This window comes from Tubulanus polymorphus, chromosome 5, assembly GCF_964204645.1.
Source record: "Tubulanus polymorphus chromosome 5, tnTubPoly1.2, whole genome shotgun sequence".
Classification (NCBI taxonomy): domain Eukaryota; kingdom Metazoa; phylum Nemertea; class Palaeonemertea; order Tubulaniformes; family Tubulanidae; genus Tubulanus; species Tubulanus polymorphus.
In genome coordinates this window covers 9,059,262-9,078,821 of record NC_134029.1, presented here as the reverse complement: position 1 = coordinate 9,078,821, position 19,560 = coordinate 9,059,262, and the positions used below count along the sequence as shown (strand labels likewise).

Below are 19,560 nucleotides of genomic sequence, written 5' to 3'. Positions count from 1 at the left end.
CCTTGTATCTAATGGCATTCTGGGCCTGTTACATTAGGTACTTTTAGAAAATATGTTATCCACATTTTTCTGACTATATTCTGCAATACAGTGGGATAGTAGCTTGGATCCGCCCCAGCTAGGGCATCAGAACCAGTTCAAGACTAGGCCGATACAAAGTAGAGAAGCACCATAGAGTACTGATTAAAACGGTAAATGTACTGGTACCAGTACCGAGCTACTAGAAAACCATCACCGATACCAAGTACATCTATATCATAAAATGTCATAAAACAAAATAGAGTACTAGTCTATCACAGGAGTACAAATACAGCCAGTACCAGTACCAGTGCCTGCGCCAGTGCCAGTACCAGTCGCATGTGGCAGTATCGCAGACGAGACAATGCGCATTAACGACTGAGTACACACTATTATACTCGTGTCGCGCCAGCGTACCGTGCTGTTCCGTTGTAATTGCATACATCTGTATCAATGTGCCTCTATCGCACGTTCGCGATAAAATCTCTGAAAAGAAACGACGTGCTTAGACATTTGTATAGATAAATTTGACATGCAACCAATTTGATACGCGAAATGTTATGGCACCTCAAAACATGGATATTTTTCATCATCAGGTAAATCATTCATGGATGTTTGTGTTTACTTCAAGACGATTCTGTGCTGTTTTATTCAGACTTCATACATTGCATAATGAACGCCAACTCTCTTACTCTCATGGCGAGATTTTGAATTTCTGTTTGTAGTTTGCCTGGAATTCGTGTCGCAAAGTTATCGGATTATTTAGACCGTTTAGCGAGTAGTGATTATCACAAACACTCTCGGCCTTTCGAGGATGCAGGTAAGGCATTCCCTCACGACTTCGTAGTTTTCATTACTCGGCTTATCTATCTCTAAACCCTTGAACGCGTAAAAACAGAATGCTAATTTTTCGAGACGGGCAACCAGTGCATACATAAGACTCGACGATACGTATCCAGATATTTTTCGCAGTCTCGCATGTTCCATACGTAAAATACCCGTTATTCTATCGTCACAATACTTCGAGCATTCATTACACTACCAAGTAGATTTTCTGCATCCTTTGGCACCTAATGTGTCATGAATCAATATCTGCCCCAGCGTTAATATTGTTTTAGTACGTATTACAATAGGTCTCTAGTGTCGTATTTCTTTTCAGGACCTGTCAATATTACCCTCAGCGTGTTTATCAACCACTTCGGGTCCTTTGATGCCATTAACATGGTAAGCGCATGGTAATAGAATTAATGCGCACTTGTGTATATATGCATCACTTGTTATATGCAGCTGATTTGATGACGGTATCGGTAGTCAAATCTCGTTAAGCGAGTGGTTTCGCATCTTCGTTATTAACTGATTGTCATTAATTAAAGTTCTATTCCCATGTGCTCTGTTTACAGGCGTACGTTATCGACTTAAATTTAAGGCAGAGTTGGACCGATCCACGATTGGCCTTCGACGATATAACCGAATACGTCGATCTAGGCTACCATGCGGCGCACCTCATCTGGACTCCGGATACGTGTTTTCGCAACGCCATAAAGTCTTACGCTCATGAAACGCCCGTACCGAATCGAATGATCAGACTAATGCCGAATGGTCGCATTTTGTATAGTCAAAGGTGATGGTCAAATTCCAAGGTCCACTGTTGTTGCCCTGGTCTACAGTTATTGAATTTAGTTTTAGATTTTGGGTTCAAAATACGTTCGAAAAATCTCCCCAGAATTATCGAGAATTTTCGAACGAATTTGTTTGTTTGATTATTCATGCTGCCAGGCTTAGACGACTCTTATGAGTTCCATGAAGAGTAGGCCTACTACGATACGAAAAACATTCAATTAATATGTAATTAAATTCTATTGAACCGTTTTACTAAGTACTAGCTAGAAAGTAACCATCATCGGATTAAATGCATAGTTTTCAATAAACGTGAAGGTTCTCATGGAAATCGTAATCTAGTTAAATATGGTTGGTTTGTGAATATTTTTTTTCATCAAGAATCTTTAGTGTGGTATTTTTGGAATTTTTACAAGGAAAGTGTAATTCATTTCTTATGTTAAACCGTAGGCCGACTGCCGACACCAGTATTGAATTTCCCGGGAAAATAATTGAGTCTCGAACGAGGACAGGGAATGCATATTGAACAACTCTAATGCAGAAAACCCGTTATCGCTTCTCTATATTTTGTGGTTGTGGTCTTTCGTGCCAACTACTCCCAGTGAATGATTTAAACATTCAACAACATACAAGGGGGTATCATCTCCGTTGATTAGATGAATACTAAATATTGCAAAACCTCGGGGAAATTTTTGAGACAGATTGCGATATATATTTTGGTTTGAAGCCTACGTATATTCTGCGTCCAACGCGCAGGTATATATCAGTATATGTATTTCGTTTTTCATCGTAATCAATTAATTACAAATTGAAAATGATTCACGAATACACCTTAACCTTTTTCTACTGTGTTTCTGTTTTCGTTTCAGGCTGTGGCTGAAATTATACTGTCACATGGACCTGAGATACTTTCCGCTCGACCAGCAAACCTGTTTCATGGCCATGGAATCCTGTGAGTAATATACATCGAAAAATCGTATATTCATATCTGATACGTGATTTCGAAAGCTGAATTGAACCTAAATCTTCAGTAAAGAGTTCAGGTAGAAGTTCTACAACCATAACAGCGTAAACACAATAAATCTCATTTTCAAATGAGTCAGCTAATTCATTAAATACGAACGTTTTCGGGAACTTTCCTTTTTCGGGCAACAGGTGACTGGATGAAATGGATAACGTATAGATATCGTTACTACTGAATAAATAGAGTACCACTAGACTAATTGAAAATTAGTTACTTGGCCATATTGAGAATGAAAAGGGGAACCGTGAACAAAGACGTGTTGGTTCGTTGATGGTTTGCGAATAGGGCGTAAACCTATTCCCATTAGTTTTTATTATTTGTCATTTCGATTATCACCATGTCACATCCGAAATTAGAGGGGAGGGCTGTGAATGATTTATAACTGATTACATTTCAACGGGGTTCTGTGTTGTTAACATCACGTAGTGCTACTTGAGTGCGACAAGTTTTATATATCAAATGGTCGAAAGAGCCAATTGCACTTCGCACCAGCTCAGATACCCTAAACTCTATTCTATTCGAAAAACGTGTTCAGCAGTGTCGTATTTGAATCGACCAGGGTTTCATTGCTTGCAGTTTCTCAACTCCTATCAGGGATCGATCTCAATGTTTGTTTTTGCGAGGTGCTTACGCTAACTTCCATTGTGCAAATTGACTTGTATTCACTCGTCCAAAACGTTATCACATTGAACACCAACCAAAGTTTAGTTATGGAAACTACATTCTTAACCAAAATTTGGAAAATATCCGAATCAGTGAACGATTGATCAATTTCTATATGATTTTTTGAATATGCCTTCAGTTGGGCACACGACAAAGGACGTGGTATTCAGATGGAAGGCCTATAAGCCGGTAGTGTTCAACAGCGATTTAGAATTACCCGAGTTCAGCACGAACATGACCACTACAGTAAGGAATTGCGAAAAACTATATGAAGGCATCGGTAAGTCTGCAATGACGTTGCGTCTATGCGTTTTCGCTATTATAAATTATCTGACGTTTTCGCTATTATGTTCCTTAGTATTCCTAGCATTCCTAAGTATGATATATTGTCATGACATCTGGCCAATGTGATATAAAAGTGTTTTTATCAGTATTATCTTCCGACGGCACCTGCTCAACGAAACTCTAAAAATGAAATCGAATTTTTCTACTCCATCGTAACACAACGGGGTGATGATCTTGGGGCCGATTCGCAGAACGGTCGTTAGTCAAAATAACTTAATACTGTTGAAACCTAAATGAAATATTGATCGTCGTTCAGGAAACATTTAGCTCTTATAAGATTACTAAATCGAGTCAGGTATATCTTGTCGAGTAAGGTATTGCCCGAATTAGCTATTCAATGGACCGTTGTACAAGCAAAGCTTTACGTATTCCGTTCAACCGACATGAATATGCAAAACATATGAAACATGTTCAAACGGAAACTTGAAAATGAACACAACGGCCTAATTAAGATTATTGATTAAAAAGAGAGTGCGTTACCCACAAAAATTTTTCGATATTGATTTTGACCTATGCAGTTAAGTTGCTAGTTTTTGTTCGTGATATTCGAGGGCAATGGATTAAATCCTATTGCAACGAGAGGAAATTGCTTTTTCAAGCGAAAAAACCAATGATGATAAAATTGAAATGAAATATAATGAACTGAATTTAGTGGAAGAAATATTTATCAAACCCTCGAATATTTCGGCCATTTATAAGGCTAGAATACACAGGAGGAAAAACAACGAAACAAGGAACATATTTTGTGTTGATCTAGTTCGCCAGCTATAATGCGCGCCAGAAACATTCCGAAACTAACCCACAGGACCAATAGCCAGGGCCGTACCTAGCATTTGAAATTTTTGGGGCTAGAGAAACCAGAAAAGGGCAATTCTATAGGAAATAACAATGATATCTGAAAAAAGTACTTTTCCTAAATTTCTCGAGGGCCTGCCACCTGCAAAATACGGCTCTAAATCTTGCAATGAAACATTACGTATTGAATCGCACGGCTCACCAAAATGGCGGCGATATCGTTCATCTGCTAATTGTCGCTGATTTGTAATTGTACGCCAGTGCATCATCCAGGGGTGTATCCAGGGCTACTGAATGGCTACAGCGCAATAAAATGAATGAGTCATTGATAATCTATTATAAAGGGCCATCCATGCCCGGCGAGGGACGAAGTTTCGACGTTTGATGAACATTTCAAAAATATGAAATTTCATGTTATTCTAATGCATTTTCCCGGCACCGGAGAAACATAGAAAAGAAATTTCAACGGGGCAGATTCCAAGTGAAAACTGATCATATTGAATGAAAAATTGTTTACTTGATCAATTGTTTTCACCTGTTGTGCACAGGTGGTGCCTTTTCGTGAAAATTTCTCGAGGGTACTCGAAATGGCGACCATCGTACGTGCTGCATACCAGCGACAGTCTGGATCCGCCCCTGTCTGTCGTTAGCTACTCAAACATTGTACGCGGCAATCGAAATAGCTTCTTCCTTTACTGAAACGACTTGTTGGGTTTTGCGAAATCATCCGAATGCGTAAACACACGAATCCATTTCTACTACATCGCGAGTGGTTTATTTTTTGTAAATAGATCTATGTAGATTCTGATTTTTATATCACGTCAATAATCACGATTGCACAACCGTTAGGGAAATCTGCTAAAACATTTTTCTGCTTCGATACCACGATCACATCCGATTCCTGGGCAGTATTAGAATAATCATGATTATGGGATAAACGGATAGCCCTCTTTTTCGTTACGAAGCGTAGAATATCTGTAATCACCAATAATTGCGATGAAGCACAAAGCACCAATGCATACGACATGCACAAGGAAATTATTCATAAAGAAATGATGGCGCCTTTGGGAAAAATAATTAGGGTGTAAAGGTGCGATGAGTAGGGAGGTTTAATCGATGCAACCAAAGAATAAGCATGGACTCTCCGAGTCCATGGAATAACCTGGGCCATTTAGGAAATTAGTAAGTCATAAATTGTACATGATGTAATAGTTAGTGTTCCCTATTTTTTGTGTGAGTTTACTTTCTCTTTTCAATTCAATGGACGCTGATTGTTGCTCACAATTGTCTTATGTTCATCGTTTATGGCGTTCTTCGTCGGTAATTAGTGCAACATGTTGCCGGCGAACAGTCTATCAGCCGTTTACAGCTTCGTACAAGTTCGTCATAAAATTCTCCGTGATTATAAAGCACTAAATACTAGTCCATCATAGATATCCTCGATCAATAAGTAGGCAAAAGACATATCAGAAAAGGTCACCAGTTAATGCTGCGAGTTCGAAATAGCAATTCATTATTTCTAACTACTCACATACAGATGACGTTTTACGACAACCCCGAGTAGTAAAGGATTTTATAACATTCATATTAGTATAACGAGAATCCCACAATAAAGACGAGAAAATAATATAAAGTCCGAAAATGTTTCCTTGAGCTGGTAGTTTATTCAACGTTTCGACTATGAAATAATAGTCATCTTCAGGAATACTGAGATACTACAGAAATTGTGAAATATCTTTTTCTCGTCTTCGGTGTGAGATTCTCGTTAATTGTCTCAACACAGATGGACTGTTTTATCAATGGTTATTTATAACGTTTATTACGGTCATAATGCGTGGTAACGTCTTTCGAGGCGCCAATAACTTAAAACATGAAACAGTGTTGTGTTATATGTTTTTCGAGAGTTTACCCGCTATGACGCATAGCGAAACAAGAACAGACCGAAACAAATCTACAACACCAAAAGCGATGAGAAAAAATAGCTTAACAATCCTTATCTAAAAGGTGATGATTTCCATGATTCCCCGTATGTCTGTCTAGTTCATAACTCCATGGCCCACGGGTGATCCACTCGTCGCTGCCACTGTTTATTGTGTTGGTGTTTCTACACTTAAGCTGTGGCGCTAGGCTTCACTACACGGAAGGTCAGAATTACTAATTAGCCATTCTAACGTTCCTTCTTTCAATATATACTTCAGGGGTTCATCCGTGCCGGATGGCGAGTTTTCTACTGACGCGGCAATACGGCTACTACTTCATACAGATATTCACTCCGAAGATTCTCACCGTAATGTTGTCCTGGGTTTCGTTCTGGCTGGACCCAAACGCTTCGCCGGCTCGTATATCACTGGGTTTATTAACCGTTCTTACTATATCAGGCCAGTCAGTCGCTATCATGTATCGTCTTCCGAACGTATCTTACATCAAGGTATGCATTGGGCAACGATTTATATGGAAACCATCTCGTAAACAATATCCGATATCGATTGCTATGTCCACATTAAAGTCAATATTCTAAAATCTAGGTACTAGTACATAAATTCTAAGAATATTCAACTTGAATAAAGATACAGTAGAACTTCTCTACAACAAACTTCACGGGACCAGAAAATATGGTCGTTATAACCGATTGTTCGTTATATCCAGTATGAAATCAATCGAATTGTCTTTCTTGGGACGAAATTCCGTATTTGTTACATCCGATGGATCGTTGTAACCTGAGTTTTTTATAACGAGGTTCCACTGTTATTGTAAAATGCTAACATAACAAGTGAAATATTCGATATCGGATTTACTTCAACCTTTTATTAATAGTTTAGCAGTAGCGTATATGGTAATTTCATTAACAATGATAGAGCGCTTATTTAGGGGGATACAATTTACATTATTATTTCATTGGCAATCATCTACGTGCAAGCACCATCTGCCCCGAGGTGACGCGTATATTGTTCGCACAACGGTCATCATCAGGTCTTGCAGCCAGTGAACGGAAAAATTGCCATGGAAAATTTAATCAAAAATTAACTACGATTTAATTAATTTCAACTAAACTAAATTCATAGTTCATTATTTTGACGTGTCATTTCTTGGGATTGTTAGATCAATTCCTGAATTAGTTTGGGTATTTTAGTTCGCTGGGAAGTTGTTCAAACGGAACGGCATGCTCATTTACTAGAATAGTTTAACTCAATGTGGGAATACATGTGGCCAGCTAAACGTATGAATAACGCATTGGTCGCTGCCATATAGATTTAATATGAATCAAATTTTCAATAACCTATTCACTGACTATGACGCTGGTAGTCATTATGTGGATGATTTCCTCCACGGTGTTGTGCTGTACGTATTTGCCCTTGAACTCGATGGCCCCACAGAAAAATACAACTCGACTTGCATTGTGTATAGTAATCCCAATTTATATGCTATACTGAATTCATTATAGGTATATATGTACTCTAATTGATTCACTCAAACTATATAATATGCCTCATAGAAACTATACCTCATAGAAACCTCACTCAAATTATATAATATGCCTCATAGAAAACAAATAATGTCGTGAGATAAAGATGTCGATGTTGATAACATTTCCGGTAGATAGTTTACTTTCCAATTTTACTTTCATAAATTTTTCTAGGGTCATTTTTTTCCTTGGCCGTTTTTCCTTAGCCATTTTACCTACAATCCTTGCAGACATATGCCTTTTCGACTTAACTACGCCAGATTGGCGAACAAACACGTGATTTACATGGCAGACTCTCGGTAAATAAATACCCCGATCTTTTGTTGTAAAGTACGGCAATTTTCAGCACTGGTCGGCAAACAAGCTATGACATCGAGTGCAAGACTTCTATTGCCCATCAATGGCAGTCGACATTTTTTTCACAGAGTCGTTCGTGCCTATTCGGCCAATACGACGCACCGCGACAATGACGTATTGGAATGGCTTTCATGATTCAGCTAAGCACTTAATTAAAGCGCGTGACTTTGGAAAATGAAAACATAATACCCTATACGCAAATCGTTATACCCGCACATTAAATCAATATCGATGTAGTAAATGATGAGTGACAATGATTATGAACAATGATCACTTCCAGGTTATTGATGTCTACGTTTCTGTGTGCTTGACGTTCGTGTTCGCGGCAGCTCTCGAATTTGCGGTGGTCAACTACCTGGTCAGACAAGACCACGCTCGAACATGGAAGAAGGCGATCGACACATCGAAGATCAATAACACGCTCATGAAAATTCTCGTAAGTCTAAGAGCAGTGATGAGAAGTGTTTCACTGTTTTGCTCGGCCGGTGTTTAGGTATCTACGAGCCTTTGGGGCTGTCTACAAAAGACGTCCAAGGTATAGGAGGAGTTCGGACTTTTGTGGACCAGGGGAAGGGGTTTGAATGTGGACATCCTTCTTCCTGCTTGATTACTGTAAGCCAGAACAAATCATTAAGTGTGTTATACATGGACAAAGGGAATATTGGGTTAATCCATTGAGGACATTCTGCGGACACGGGGGAGGGGTGGTCAAAATTTTGCACCAGTTTTGTGTGGACGTTTTTTATGGGCAGCCCCTTATCCTAAACCAAACCCAGATTTTCTATGGTTTTTCAGAACATAAATCTGGGCTCTGTTTAGCTCAGGTGGTTTCGAATAGGCTGATACAATAGTGTTCCATTTATGGTTAGTTTTTCAAGTTCAGTTCTGAATTCAACATTTTGCTTAACTCGATCCTTATAAGTCGGACCTGATTGCCAAATATGTTCCTACGCGTTTGTGTAAGAAATGTATGTTTCTTTTTACCAAATGCAAAATTTAAGGAACAATCATGAAATTTGACGAAAAACTTTGAGGAATGTATCTGCTCATAGATTTAGTAATTTCCATTATTGCAGAAGGAACATACAAAAACCAATTCGATGACCAGTTCGGAAATACAATCACACATTGAAAATACGAGCGAAGGAGATCGAGCGAAGAAAAAAAGAACGATGAAAATATATGAAAAAGTGGACGTTGGCAGCCGAATTGCATTTCCTGCAATCTTCGCTATATTCAATTTTATATACTGGCTTGTCGCCTTTCAAATATTCGACTACTGATGTCGCGTAAGGTCACGAGGTATTCGATATATAATCTTCCACGTCAAGTAGATTAGTCGCAGCATTAAAAGGGATGAATAATTGCATTAACATTTTATCAAAAATCCATGAATTTATGATTATGTGTATTGAACAGGTATGCCATTTTAATGCGGATTTCCCGTGAACCGGATGAATTTTGTTAGTCCCCAACGATCCGAATGAAGCGGATTCTACTCCGTAGAATTGTCGGCTCGGCATACATGTTCGAAATGTGTTAAACACTACACTGTTCTTGAGAAACGTGTTAAACATTTCACTATATTTGAGAAACGTCTTTTGTATTACACTATCGTTCTAGAGATATTCATACGTGTTTTGCATACACATAATACTATGGGAACGTGCGTAACCATATGATACGCCTGGTTGCACCACATGTTATGATTCACAAGCATATTTTGCAAAACAAAACAAGAAACACATTTATTGCTATGTGTTTCGCGATGTTTGATTCGGCTACGTCCACACAATGCGACAAAAAACATATTGCAACAAACTTACAGCGCCACTAGCGACGGGAAAAAGTATTAATCGAACATGTAATGCCAAAACGGCAGTGATTTTGATGTCATCATCCTCGCTTGCCAGGGGTCCGGTATCACTCCCGAACTCGCTTCCACCAGCGCCCTGGCCTCACGAAGCGTGATTTCATTACTGGCGCTGTTGCGCATGACGTCATACATCGATTTGCGAAATAATTCCTTGTTCGGTAAAACGTTCGCTGATTGGTCCATTTAACGGGAAAAACCAACAGAAGCCCAATGTCGTTTGTTACAAGCGCTGTGATTGGTACGACTGGATTCCGGTCGGCTAGTAACAACTCCAACGACTCGTGAGGTCAAGGGGTTCGGGGAACAGCTTTAGCGTAGTGGGTTCGAATCCCTTGACGGGTGAAGATGGATGTCATGCGATGAGCTCGATTTTACTGACTGCCTATAGTGCATCGACGTTTCTTGTTTAGCTACTCTGACATCGCACATAGCATGCAATCGAACGTGTTTTTTGTTTCGCGAGATAAATGTGCTAGTAATCACAAACAGCACTTCCCTTTTCGGAGTATGTTTTTTTTCGAGTTAGCTGTGTGCTTTGGGTTTACGGAAAGCGATTAGCAATTCATTTTTGTCTCATTGGCGTTTACCTGGTAGGTTGTTCCCGCACCCGAAAGTATCGAAGTAAAGTGAATATATGTGCATCTTGTTTTGTTTCGCATGTAAAAAGCATAATCAACTTATCGAAGCATAAACTATATACTGTAATATTTAATGGCCTATAGTTTATATCATGTAACGTCTGTTGCGAATCTTATGAAATTTAATGGGATACCGGCAACGCTACTGTGGCAAGCGAGGATTCCGCCTGTGCCGCTAGTTGCACCGGGCCACCGCGCTTCAATTTCCTTCTACATTTTAGTCAAATTGGAATCCAATTTTTCATTGTGGTAAATCAATTTTCAGTGAAATCTATACCATATACTGAGTGAGAAAGGCAATCTTAAATCTATCCGATGACTCGATTGATAAATTTCGGATTGAAAATGAACTGATTTTCACTACGAATGGCCTAGTGTTTTGTGGTGCCATCTGGTGAGTGCCGGTATCCCATTGATTAAAGCGAGTGGCTCTAAATGGTTGATTTTTTGGTACCACACATGTTATCGCCGCGTTGTCAGATTATGATTAGGGACCGCGCACAAAGAACGGACGCTCAAAATTCTCGATTTTCAACCCCCCTTCCCCCATGTACGCTTTTAGTACATTTCTGAGGAACCCCTATGCGTATATTACGCACTTTACTCGACACCTCCCATCCCCAGTACAATGAATACAGTTCATTGAAACAATGAGACAATGTTAATGAGCTATAAAGGTCATCAGCTTAAGGTTCGAATCCTTAACCTCGTCTGAATGAAAAAAGGCATAAACTCGAATACAAACGATTTATTTTCTGATAACGAACACAAGAACTACTGCAGACAGAGATATTTGTTAAAATCACATCGTGTTTCGTGCACAAAATACGTACTTTTAACATTAACCATCCCCCTTTAAATAGGTTGGACGCTTTGAGCTGACCCCTAGCCTCCCTCCCTTTCGTTTTCGTACTTACAGGCGTATATACGTGCTTTATTCACGGCCCTTTGGATCTTTTACTATATGGTCGATTAGGGCCCCAATGATAAAGCAGACTCCACTTGGTTCGGATCTCCGATAAATATGAATACATGTTTATCTGTCCGCCGCAAAATCTTATTACCGTAGTCGCTGGGGCCGATCGAACCAAAGTTTGGGCTGGAATCGCTCACCACAGTTGCCTGTCGGTTTGACTCGATTTATAACGATATGATAAATATTGTTTCATTCTACGCTCTTCTATCATTTGTACTATCTTAAAGTAATTGATGAATATTATTAAAATTCATATTCAAATTGCAATGTAAATACATTTACGTGTGAGCTAAAAAATAAAAAAAATTCTTTCTGCATTTATTACTTTTATGGTGAAATAAATCGTCGGAATCGTTCGAATCAAAATTTGTCGTTGTTGTTCAAGTTTCTCAGGATCGAGAACTTACCTTTTACTTACGAGTCGTTTCGATGGTGCAGGGCAGTATTTTGCGAATACGAGAATATCAATTGAAATTGAATTTTTATTTTCTGGATGACTTGCGTAAATTAGTGTCGTCATCGGGAAATCTTTTTTGCAAGGGAGGACGTGTATGACATGTCTTAGGGATCGTTCAATAAATATGTACGCAAAAAATAAACACGAACTGGACACGATCAGAATCCTCATTGCAATTTTGTAAATTCTGGCGACGCGGCCTTCACGATGATCGTTAGAACGACAAAAATAAGTGTTTTATTGAGTTGTAACACATTGTAAACTCAATGCTCGGTATCAAAAAGGCATCAAATGATGCGTACGTACTAGGCCTGTCAATACCCCTCCCTCCCCCACACGCATTTGCTTGCATTTTCACTGATCGCCTTCCTATCGTGTGGACGTACTAATTGACCAATCCATATGAAAAGAAGGCAGAGGTTTGGAAATGTGTGTATTAGATTCTACGAGATTGATGAATGATAAACATGTGAAATATATTTTCCTCGCTGAATTTCAACCTTGGGAATTTGAGTCCCGAATACCAATTAAAAGCAGCGCCATAAACACGACAGATTCAAGCACAGTACGCCGCTGATGTAGGCCATAATTCCCGTGCAAGTATGCCGATAAGGCCATGGATACATACGTTGGGAATGCTAAACTTTATCTAGAGTTTGTGGGGGAAATCGTCAGTCGCTTACCCATCTTTCGTGACGACACGCCAAGTAAATCAAATACAACATTTATAGTTTTATGTGATTGTGACGCTGAACGTTTTTAAAATGTTTGCAAGACTCTCGGTTGTTGCTTCGCAGAAATTGACAATTACCGATAAAAACCCTTAATCAGGCAATTTGATTATTGAAATCCGTTATAGCGCGAAGAGGCTTCAAGTTGCCTGAACTGCGAGTTAGTGAGACTGCTGAATTGCCGAACGGAGGAATTATCCGAGGCTAAGTAGGCCTAGCGAATAATCATTATACAGTATTCCACGGATAACGGCTTGAAACAGATTTCTTCAGGGACATTAAGCTTTGCAAATCGATTCCTCTGGTGGCTTCCCAAAGATAGGACAAAAAAGATAGTGCAGAATTCAAATTGAGATTTCGGTAGATTTTGTCGGCTTGTGACGTAAAAAATTGTGTTGAGCGGAATTTCTATCGGGTTTTTCAAGTGACTCACGTTATATTGGAGAGACACATAGCGATATCTATTTGTTGTTTCGTTCTGAACTTTCTGGACTGATGGGGCGTGCTATGGATATTTGGAGGGGTCGTTCGCTTTTATCGTTCGGAATTTTGCTTTTAAGGTAAAATAACACTATTCTTAGTCTCAATACTTCTTTCCAACTGCTTAGATGGTTTGTTTAGTGGAAGAGCACTATTTTGGTTCAGTCGGGGAGTAAAAATCTTATCAAAAGCCAGTTGTTTCGGTGGCGAAAATTTAGATCTTTCCTGAAAACGATTGAAATCGCTGTTTTAAAAAAAATGTTTTCAAGCAAATCATAACGATACATTTTTTTCAATTAACCCTGTTACATAATCTAATCATTCAAGTCATTAATCGTCATTTTGGGAAATCAGGGATTAGCTAATTGTCCATATGGAATATCGAAAATTATCAACTAGACGTGATCTTCGCTACACGACGAGCACATTTTGCTCTCCCGTGATTAATTGAAAGTTCATTAAGGTCAATATGAAAAGAAGCTACAATGAACCAATACGTTACTGAAAATTTATCATTATCTGGCCCTATCGCTTTCTTTCGAATAACGGAGCCGATTTTGACAAGGAACTTTTTGTATTTGACAGTTTATCAAAACAGCGTCGGCGTTCGTATTCAAGTTTTTGATTACAGAAACTTGTTAATAATAATAACACAGTAATAGGATGTTATGCTCTGACCAACTGATAAGTTCTTGAACGAAATGACTAATCACAGTCAAACCCACTAAATCCGGACAATATTTGCAGTCCATTTGTTCATTGATATACAAGAAAATAACTTTTAATCCTAATTTCCCGTAAGAATTTTGTTGTTGGTCCAAAATGATCCGAATTAAGCGGAGTCTACTGTATTTAATTGTTTTTACCTGTACGGCTCATCAGCATATTCAAGTCAACTCACAGCACGACTAAGAACTCAGATACCGACCTGTTTCTCGACGAACTGATGTTGGGCTATAAGAAAGATATAAGGCCCAATGCTAATGACGGTCAGTATGCATAGCACGACGATATATACTGTACTCGTCTTCTTTTGACGACTTCAATGTTTTATTCATCGGTGCTTTCACTGTAATAAAAGCTCAATAATGTGTAAAAAATCATTTTCACCAGGAGAGCCTGTCAACGTAATAATGGAAATGTACATAAATCATTTTGGTTCTATCGACGCTGTCAATATGGTAAGTGTTGGAATATCAATGTCAGTGTATTCGCTATCTTGTCTGGGGAAAGTCTTTATAGGATTAAACAAATTCAATAGAGAAGTTTCCAGTTTCTATATGGGCGCCATTTTGTGGCGGTCCCTCGAGATCCCCATTCACTCTTTTATAAAACATAAGTTTTTATTGTATTCCAATTAGCTCTGTAGTCCTCGCTTGATGAACTTAAATTATATATCATTTCTATTATCGATGTATCAGTTTCAAATACACAATATTTTGTATCTTATTCACTTTTTTTCTGTTATTCCAATTATTGACTGAAATAGGAGAAACATGAATGTTTCTCCTTCTTCACAACCTTTGCGAACTGAAAGTAACGTTAAGATATCTTTTATTTGCACATGCTCAACAACGATTTCTTATCATACTACACGCAGCAATTCGAAGTGGATTTGAATTTGAGACAGCGTTGGCGCGACTCTCGACTGGCGTTCAAGCAGATGTTTAACGAAAGCCTAAATTTGGGCCACGCTAGATCATCGCATATCTGGGTACCCGATGTGTACTTCAGAAACGCGAAACAAGCTAAAATGCACGAGATCACAGTCCCTAATAAGTTGCTAAGGGTGTCCCCAGAAGGCGACATAGTATTCAGTCAAAGGTAGCCGTATTCGCAATTTCTTATTTCTAATGGTGGATATTGTCAAAATTTCCCTATATTGCTCTACGCGTATTTCATATCAAATGATGAATTCATTTTTTTCAGACTGGCTCTCGTACTTACATGCAACATGGAGCTAGAATTTTACCCTTTGGACAACCAGGCATGCTCGATTGAAATGGAATCATGTGAGTTCCTTCACCATTGCCACTCGAAAGTCGAGATGAACGTTTGATTCTAATTTCGAGTGAGAAACGCATATTTGCATTTGTTTTGCAGTTGGTTTTACGACTAAAGACGTGGCTTTTCATTGGCGTAACGTTACGAATCCGGTCGTCTTCAATTCGGAGATGGAGTTGCCAGAATTCAACAAGAATATCAATAAGACTTACGAAAACTGTTCAAAAGAATATGGACTCGGTACATATCCTCTATAGAAATTATTTAACACAGCTTTTCGTGTATTCCGTACATAACCGTGATCACATGAACGATTTTGGCCCGTTTGGCCCAATTGGCCCGTGCTTAGTTTGGCCCAGAAAAACGGTTCACACGCGCGCCAGTTTGGCCCGACCAAAAACGTCGGTCCTGGCCTGAGGAGCCAAATTCTAGCACGGGAGAAACGATTGCGTTTGAATTGCAACTGTTTCTGGAATGACCCACTTCGCTTTCTTTTAGCATTGTTTTAGTATCGAGTGGGTGGTTTACGCGTGAGACACGGGCCAGATTTGCCTCGAGCCATATCCGTGCCAATTTGGCCCGTACCAAGTCGTCTCCGTGTGATCGTGGCTTACCTACTTGAAAGAAGGCCAGGGGTGCATTGTTCTGAGTCGACACAGAAATTGAAATTGATCATGCAAATTTTCCGCGAATGCTCATCTCTAAGATTCATATTAATACTTTATAGGAACTTTTCCTTGTGTGCTAGTGCGGTTACATTTGACGCGTGAATACGGGTTTTACCTGATCCAGACATTTATACCCAGCATACTGATCGTGATGCTGTCCTGGGTGTCGTTTTGGCTCGACCCTCATGCCACACCCGCTCGAATTTCGCTCGGACTGCTCACCGTGCTGACGATGACTACCCAAATATCTGGCATCGTAGCGCAACTTCCAAAGGTGTCGTACGTTAAAGTAGGTATAGCTAATGAACGATATTGATATTGATTTATTTTCATAGAACTATATATAGTACAAATACAAAATTAAACATTTTTATATGCACAATTCAAACACTCTTACAAATACAAGATTACAAAAAAGAATGTAAAATATATAAGATAATGATGGACATGAATGTTGAAATCAGCAATTACTTCTTTCATTGATCAACACTGTTCTGCCTGCAATGTCAAAGCAAAAGAGGTTGAAAATTATGCGATAAACTATTCTATTTTCAACCTATTATTCTGGGGCCGGTTTCACAAAGCATTATTAACTTTAATTATAATTAGGACCTAAATCATGATTAAATTTCCTTAATCATGATTAGTTAATTGCGATTAAAATTCGGTTTCACGAAAGGGTTTAATTACAAAATTAACTAATTACACAATTAGGCAACTTAATTACAATTTAACTGTATCAAAATGGCGGAACTTTAGACAGCCATTTGCTGTCCAAGCATCAACAACCTTCCTTGTTTAGAGGAAAAGAGAAATTCACTCCTTTGGGAGTTAAAGTTTGCTCTGAAAGGTCTTAGGAACCAGTGGAAAAACTTAGCAAGATGTCTCAAAAGTTTTTAAATAGAAACTCACCTCCAGTCAGCAAAATAAAATCCTCGTAAATGGGGTTTATTTCCGAGCAGTGATTAACACTTTTTAACACTAACTCCATAGATATGTACTCTACTGACAGAAATCTATCATATGTATGGACAAAATCAATTAATTCAATACTTCTAAGTATGTGGTGGTCGTGCTGACAAAAAGACATAGGACGTTTGAAAATAATCAATAGAATTTAGAGTATTGACATGCCTTTTTTACAAAAGGCAAAAAATCCTAATTATTTGAGCCAAACAATCTGAAAAACTGAATGAGTGTAGGAATTGCCGTCGTCAATTAATAAACACCAAATTCCATGAATAATATCTGCAGCTTTTTGTTTTTAATAATAAACTAATGATGATTAAATGGTTTAATTACACTCTAGAGGAGAATTAAATTTTGTAATTAACTTAATTATAATTAAAGTTAATTACGTTTTGTGAAACACCTAACTTGATTAAATCATGATAATTTAGTCATGATTAGTGATTTAATCATAATTAAGGGTTAATTACGCTTTGTGAAACCGGCCCCTGACTATTAGTCTAGAAATATGTTTTATGGGCAAGTAAAACAGCAGCACAAAACTATTACACTTCGAAACTGAATAAACTCGTTACAATTCACACGTTACCGAGAGTTCTATAACTCCTCCAATATATCGGAAATGCATTGGCATTTTGTAGATAATTCAACTTCATTTTATGCGTAAATGATGTGTAGGCCCTTGAAAAAAAAATCCTACTTTATGTGCATCCTATTCAATTGTGTTGAAGACATGCATTCAACAGCGACTACTCATCTACGCAAAATAACAACTCCAATTACAAATACAAGTCTGTCAAAATCCAAGGGGCCAAATTCTGGAACAGTTTAAGCACAAGCCTCAAATGCCCTCAATCTCCATCAGCTTTTAAAAATAGTCTTCATCATTTCCTTACTTCTAAATATTGATTGATACCCTTTGCGTGCTACTTGCTTGTTCTTCCATTTTGAATATATGTATGTATCCTAATGTTTGGTAACGTGTGCATGTGGGAGTGAATGGACGAGGGGTTAGGACTAGTGTAAGCCAACTTTGGCTGTTCCTAATTCCTCGCAAAATCTATTGCTACAGTGATTGATTGTTATTATATTTTCATACTGTATCGTATTGTATAATTACATATCTTTATATCAATCTATTATGCAAAATAAACTTAACTTAACTTAACTTAACTTAACTTAACTTAACTTAACTTAACTTAACTTAACTTAACTTAACTTAACTTAACTTAACTGCACTCAAGTGGTTGAACAGATTGCCGAATAAACAATTCCTGCGAGTTATTTGTCGGGACTTGCATTTGTAACATATCGTAGGTCACGAGATAATTGGGCAATACGTAACACTGGACAGAGAGATGGAAAATTGATGAAATGCATCTCAGAACCGTGTTCAATAAAATGAAATGTAATGCACTAGAATACTAGGACCTTTACTTTGCACTCAACATAAAATGAGACATTATCTAAACTAAAATGCACTCCTCGGTGGAATATTCGACATGAAATTATTAATTTGATGAAAATAAGGACAAATGGGTTCGTCTAGGATATTCCGGATATATTAAATAATCTTTCTGTATGGCTAAATGCAAGATGATATTTCTTTACCAGGTCAATTGTTCGTTTCTTTTTTTGAATTCTCACGCGAGAAAAACATTAAGTTTTGAATGTATAAAAACAAAAACTGAACCATTGTAAGAATTCTTTTTCCTAGCCGTAAAGAGAAATTCTTAAGAATGTCCCAAATCAGTCACCATAGTTTTCAGATTTGATTTTAAAGATTCGACTGCAAGTAGATAGCAGGCCATCCATAGTACGGGTGCGGCAAATTTGAGAGCTATCTCGCCAAATTTACTATTCAAACTTCTGTTCATATTAGCTTAGATAATTAGATGCATTGTGCTTTTCTTTTCTTGTCACGCATTCAAGGCGATTGACGTTTGGATGGCCGTCTGTCTGATATTCGTGTTTGCCGCGCTGTTAGAATTTGCCGTCGTGAATGTTCTCGTTCGGAAAGAGGAACTAAGAGCAGCTGAAATGAAGCAACGCGAGAGGGTACAGTATGGGCTGAATTCGGTTTTCGCATCTAGTCGACTAGTGGTCGGAACTAATAACCGAATGCGTTTAATTTTCCGACTAACTGACATTCGGTTTCACTTAGTTCGAACAGTCGACTTACTCCGATAACCGACGTTGGCTGTCACCCAAAACGAAAAACGGTTGAATCTTTTAAGATATAAATAAATTTATGTTGATTGTAAATTCGTAGGAAAAAGTTGAACAAGTAACTACGGAGACAAATGAAAAACCTACCGATTCCGAGGTCGACCCACGCTGCGGCAAATTTGAAAAGAACAAACAACGAAAATATAAAAGATACATGGAAGTAGAAATCGGAGCTAGAATCGCATTTCCTTTCGTGTTCGCGCTTTTCAATTTATTTTTCTGGCTATGTACGCTGCGAGTTATTGCATAG

At 38.3% G+C, this 19,560-nt stretch overlaps 2 protein-coding genes across 2 annotated transcripts; both read left to right on the top strand.

Annotated features, from left to right (window-relative positions):
* Nucleotides 1–471: 471 nt before the first annotated feature.
* On the top strand, nucleotides 472–9,589 carry LOC141906132 (glycine receptor subunit alpha-2-like). Its single transcript, XM_074795341.1, has 9 exons — nucleotides 472–614; nucleotides 744–838; nucleotides 1,178–1,242; nucleotides 1,419–1,639; nucleotides 2,505–2,587; nucleotides 3,462–3,602; nucleotides 6,661–6,890; nucleotides 8,563–8,718; nucleotides 9,359–9,589. The coding sequence occupies exons 1-9, from the start codon at nucleotides 574–576 to the stop codon at nucleotides 9,563–9,565; spliced, it is 1,239 nt and encodes a 412-aa protein (XP_074651442.1). The 5' UTR covers nucleotides 472–573; the 3' UTR covers nucleotides 9,566–9,589.
* Nucleotides 9,590–14,417: 4,828 nt separating this feature from the next.
* On the top strand, nucleotides 14,418–19,560 carry LOC141906207 (glycine receptor subunit alpha-2-like). The gene is made up of 8 exons (XM_074795448.1): nucleotides 14,418–14,429; nucleotides 14,554–14,621; nucleotides 15,041–15,264; nucleotides 15,370–15,452; nucleotides 15,544–15,684; nucleotides 16,172–16,401; nucleotides 19,014–19,139; nucleotides 19,354–19,560. The coding sequence occupies exons 2-8, from the start codon at nucleotides 14,574–14,576 to the stop codon at nucleotides 19,558–19,560; spliced, it is 1,059 nt and encodes a 352-aa protein (XP_074651549.1). The 5' UTR covers nucleotides 14,418–14,429; nucleotides 14,554–14,573.

What these genes read in the sequence shown, in the direction of transcription:
- LOC141906207 (XM_074795448.1), top strand. Translation starts at nt 14,574, where the DNA reads ATGGAAATGTACATAAATCATTTTGGTTCTATCGACGCTGTCAATATG. An exon ending in GACATAGTATTCAGTCAAAG is followed by an intron (nt 15,265 to 15,369) that starts GTAGCCGTATTC and finishes CATTTTTTTCAG; the next exon opens with ACTGGCTCTCGTACTTACAT. An exon ending in AAATGAAGCAACGCGAGAGG is followed by an intron (nt 19,140 to 19,353) that starts GTACAGTATGGG and finishes GTAAATTCGTAG; the next exon opens with GAAAAAGTTGAACAAGTAAC.
- LOC141906132 (XM_074795341.1), top strand. Translation starts at nt 574, where the DNA reads ATGTTATGGCACCTCAAAACATGGATATTTTTCATCATCAG. An exon ending in TGGATATTTTTCATCATCAG is followed by an intron (nt 615 to 743) that starts GTAAATCATTCA and finishes TTCTGTTTGTAG; the next exon opens with TTTGCCTGGAATTCGTGTCG. An exon ending in AAAACTATATGAAGGCATCG is followed by an intron (nt 3,603 to 6,660) that starts GTAAGTCTGCAA and finishes TATATACTTCAG; the next exon opens with GGGTTCATCCGTGCCGGATG.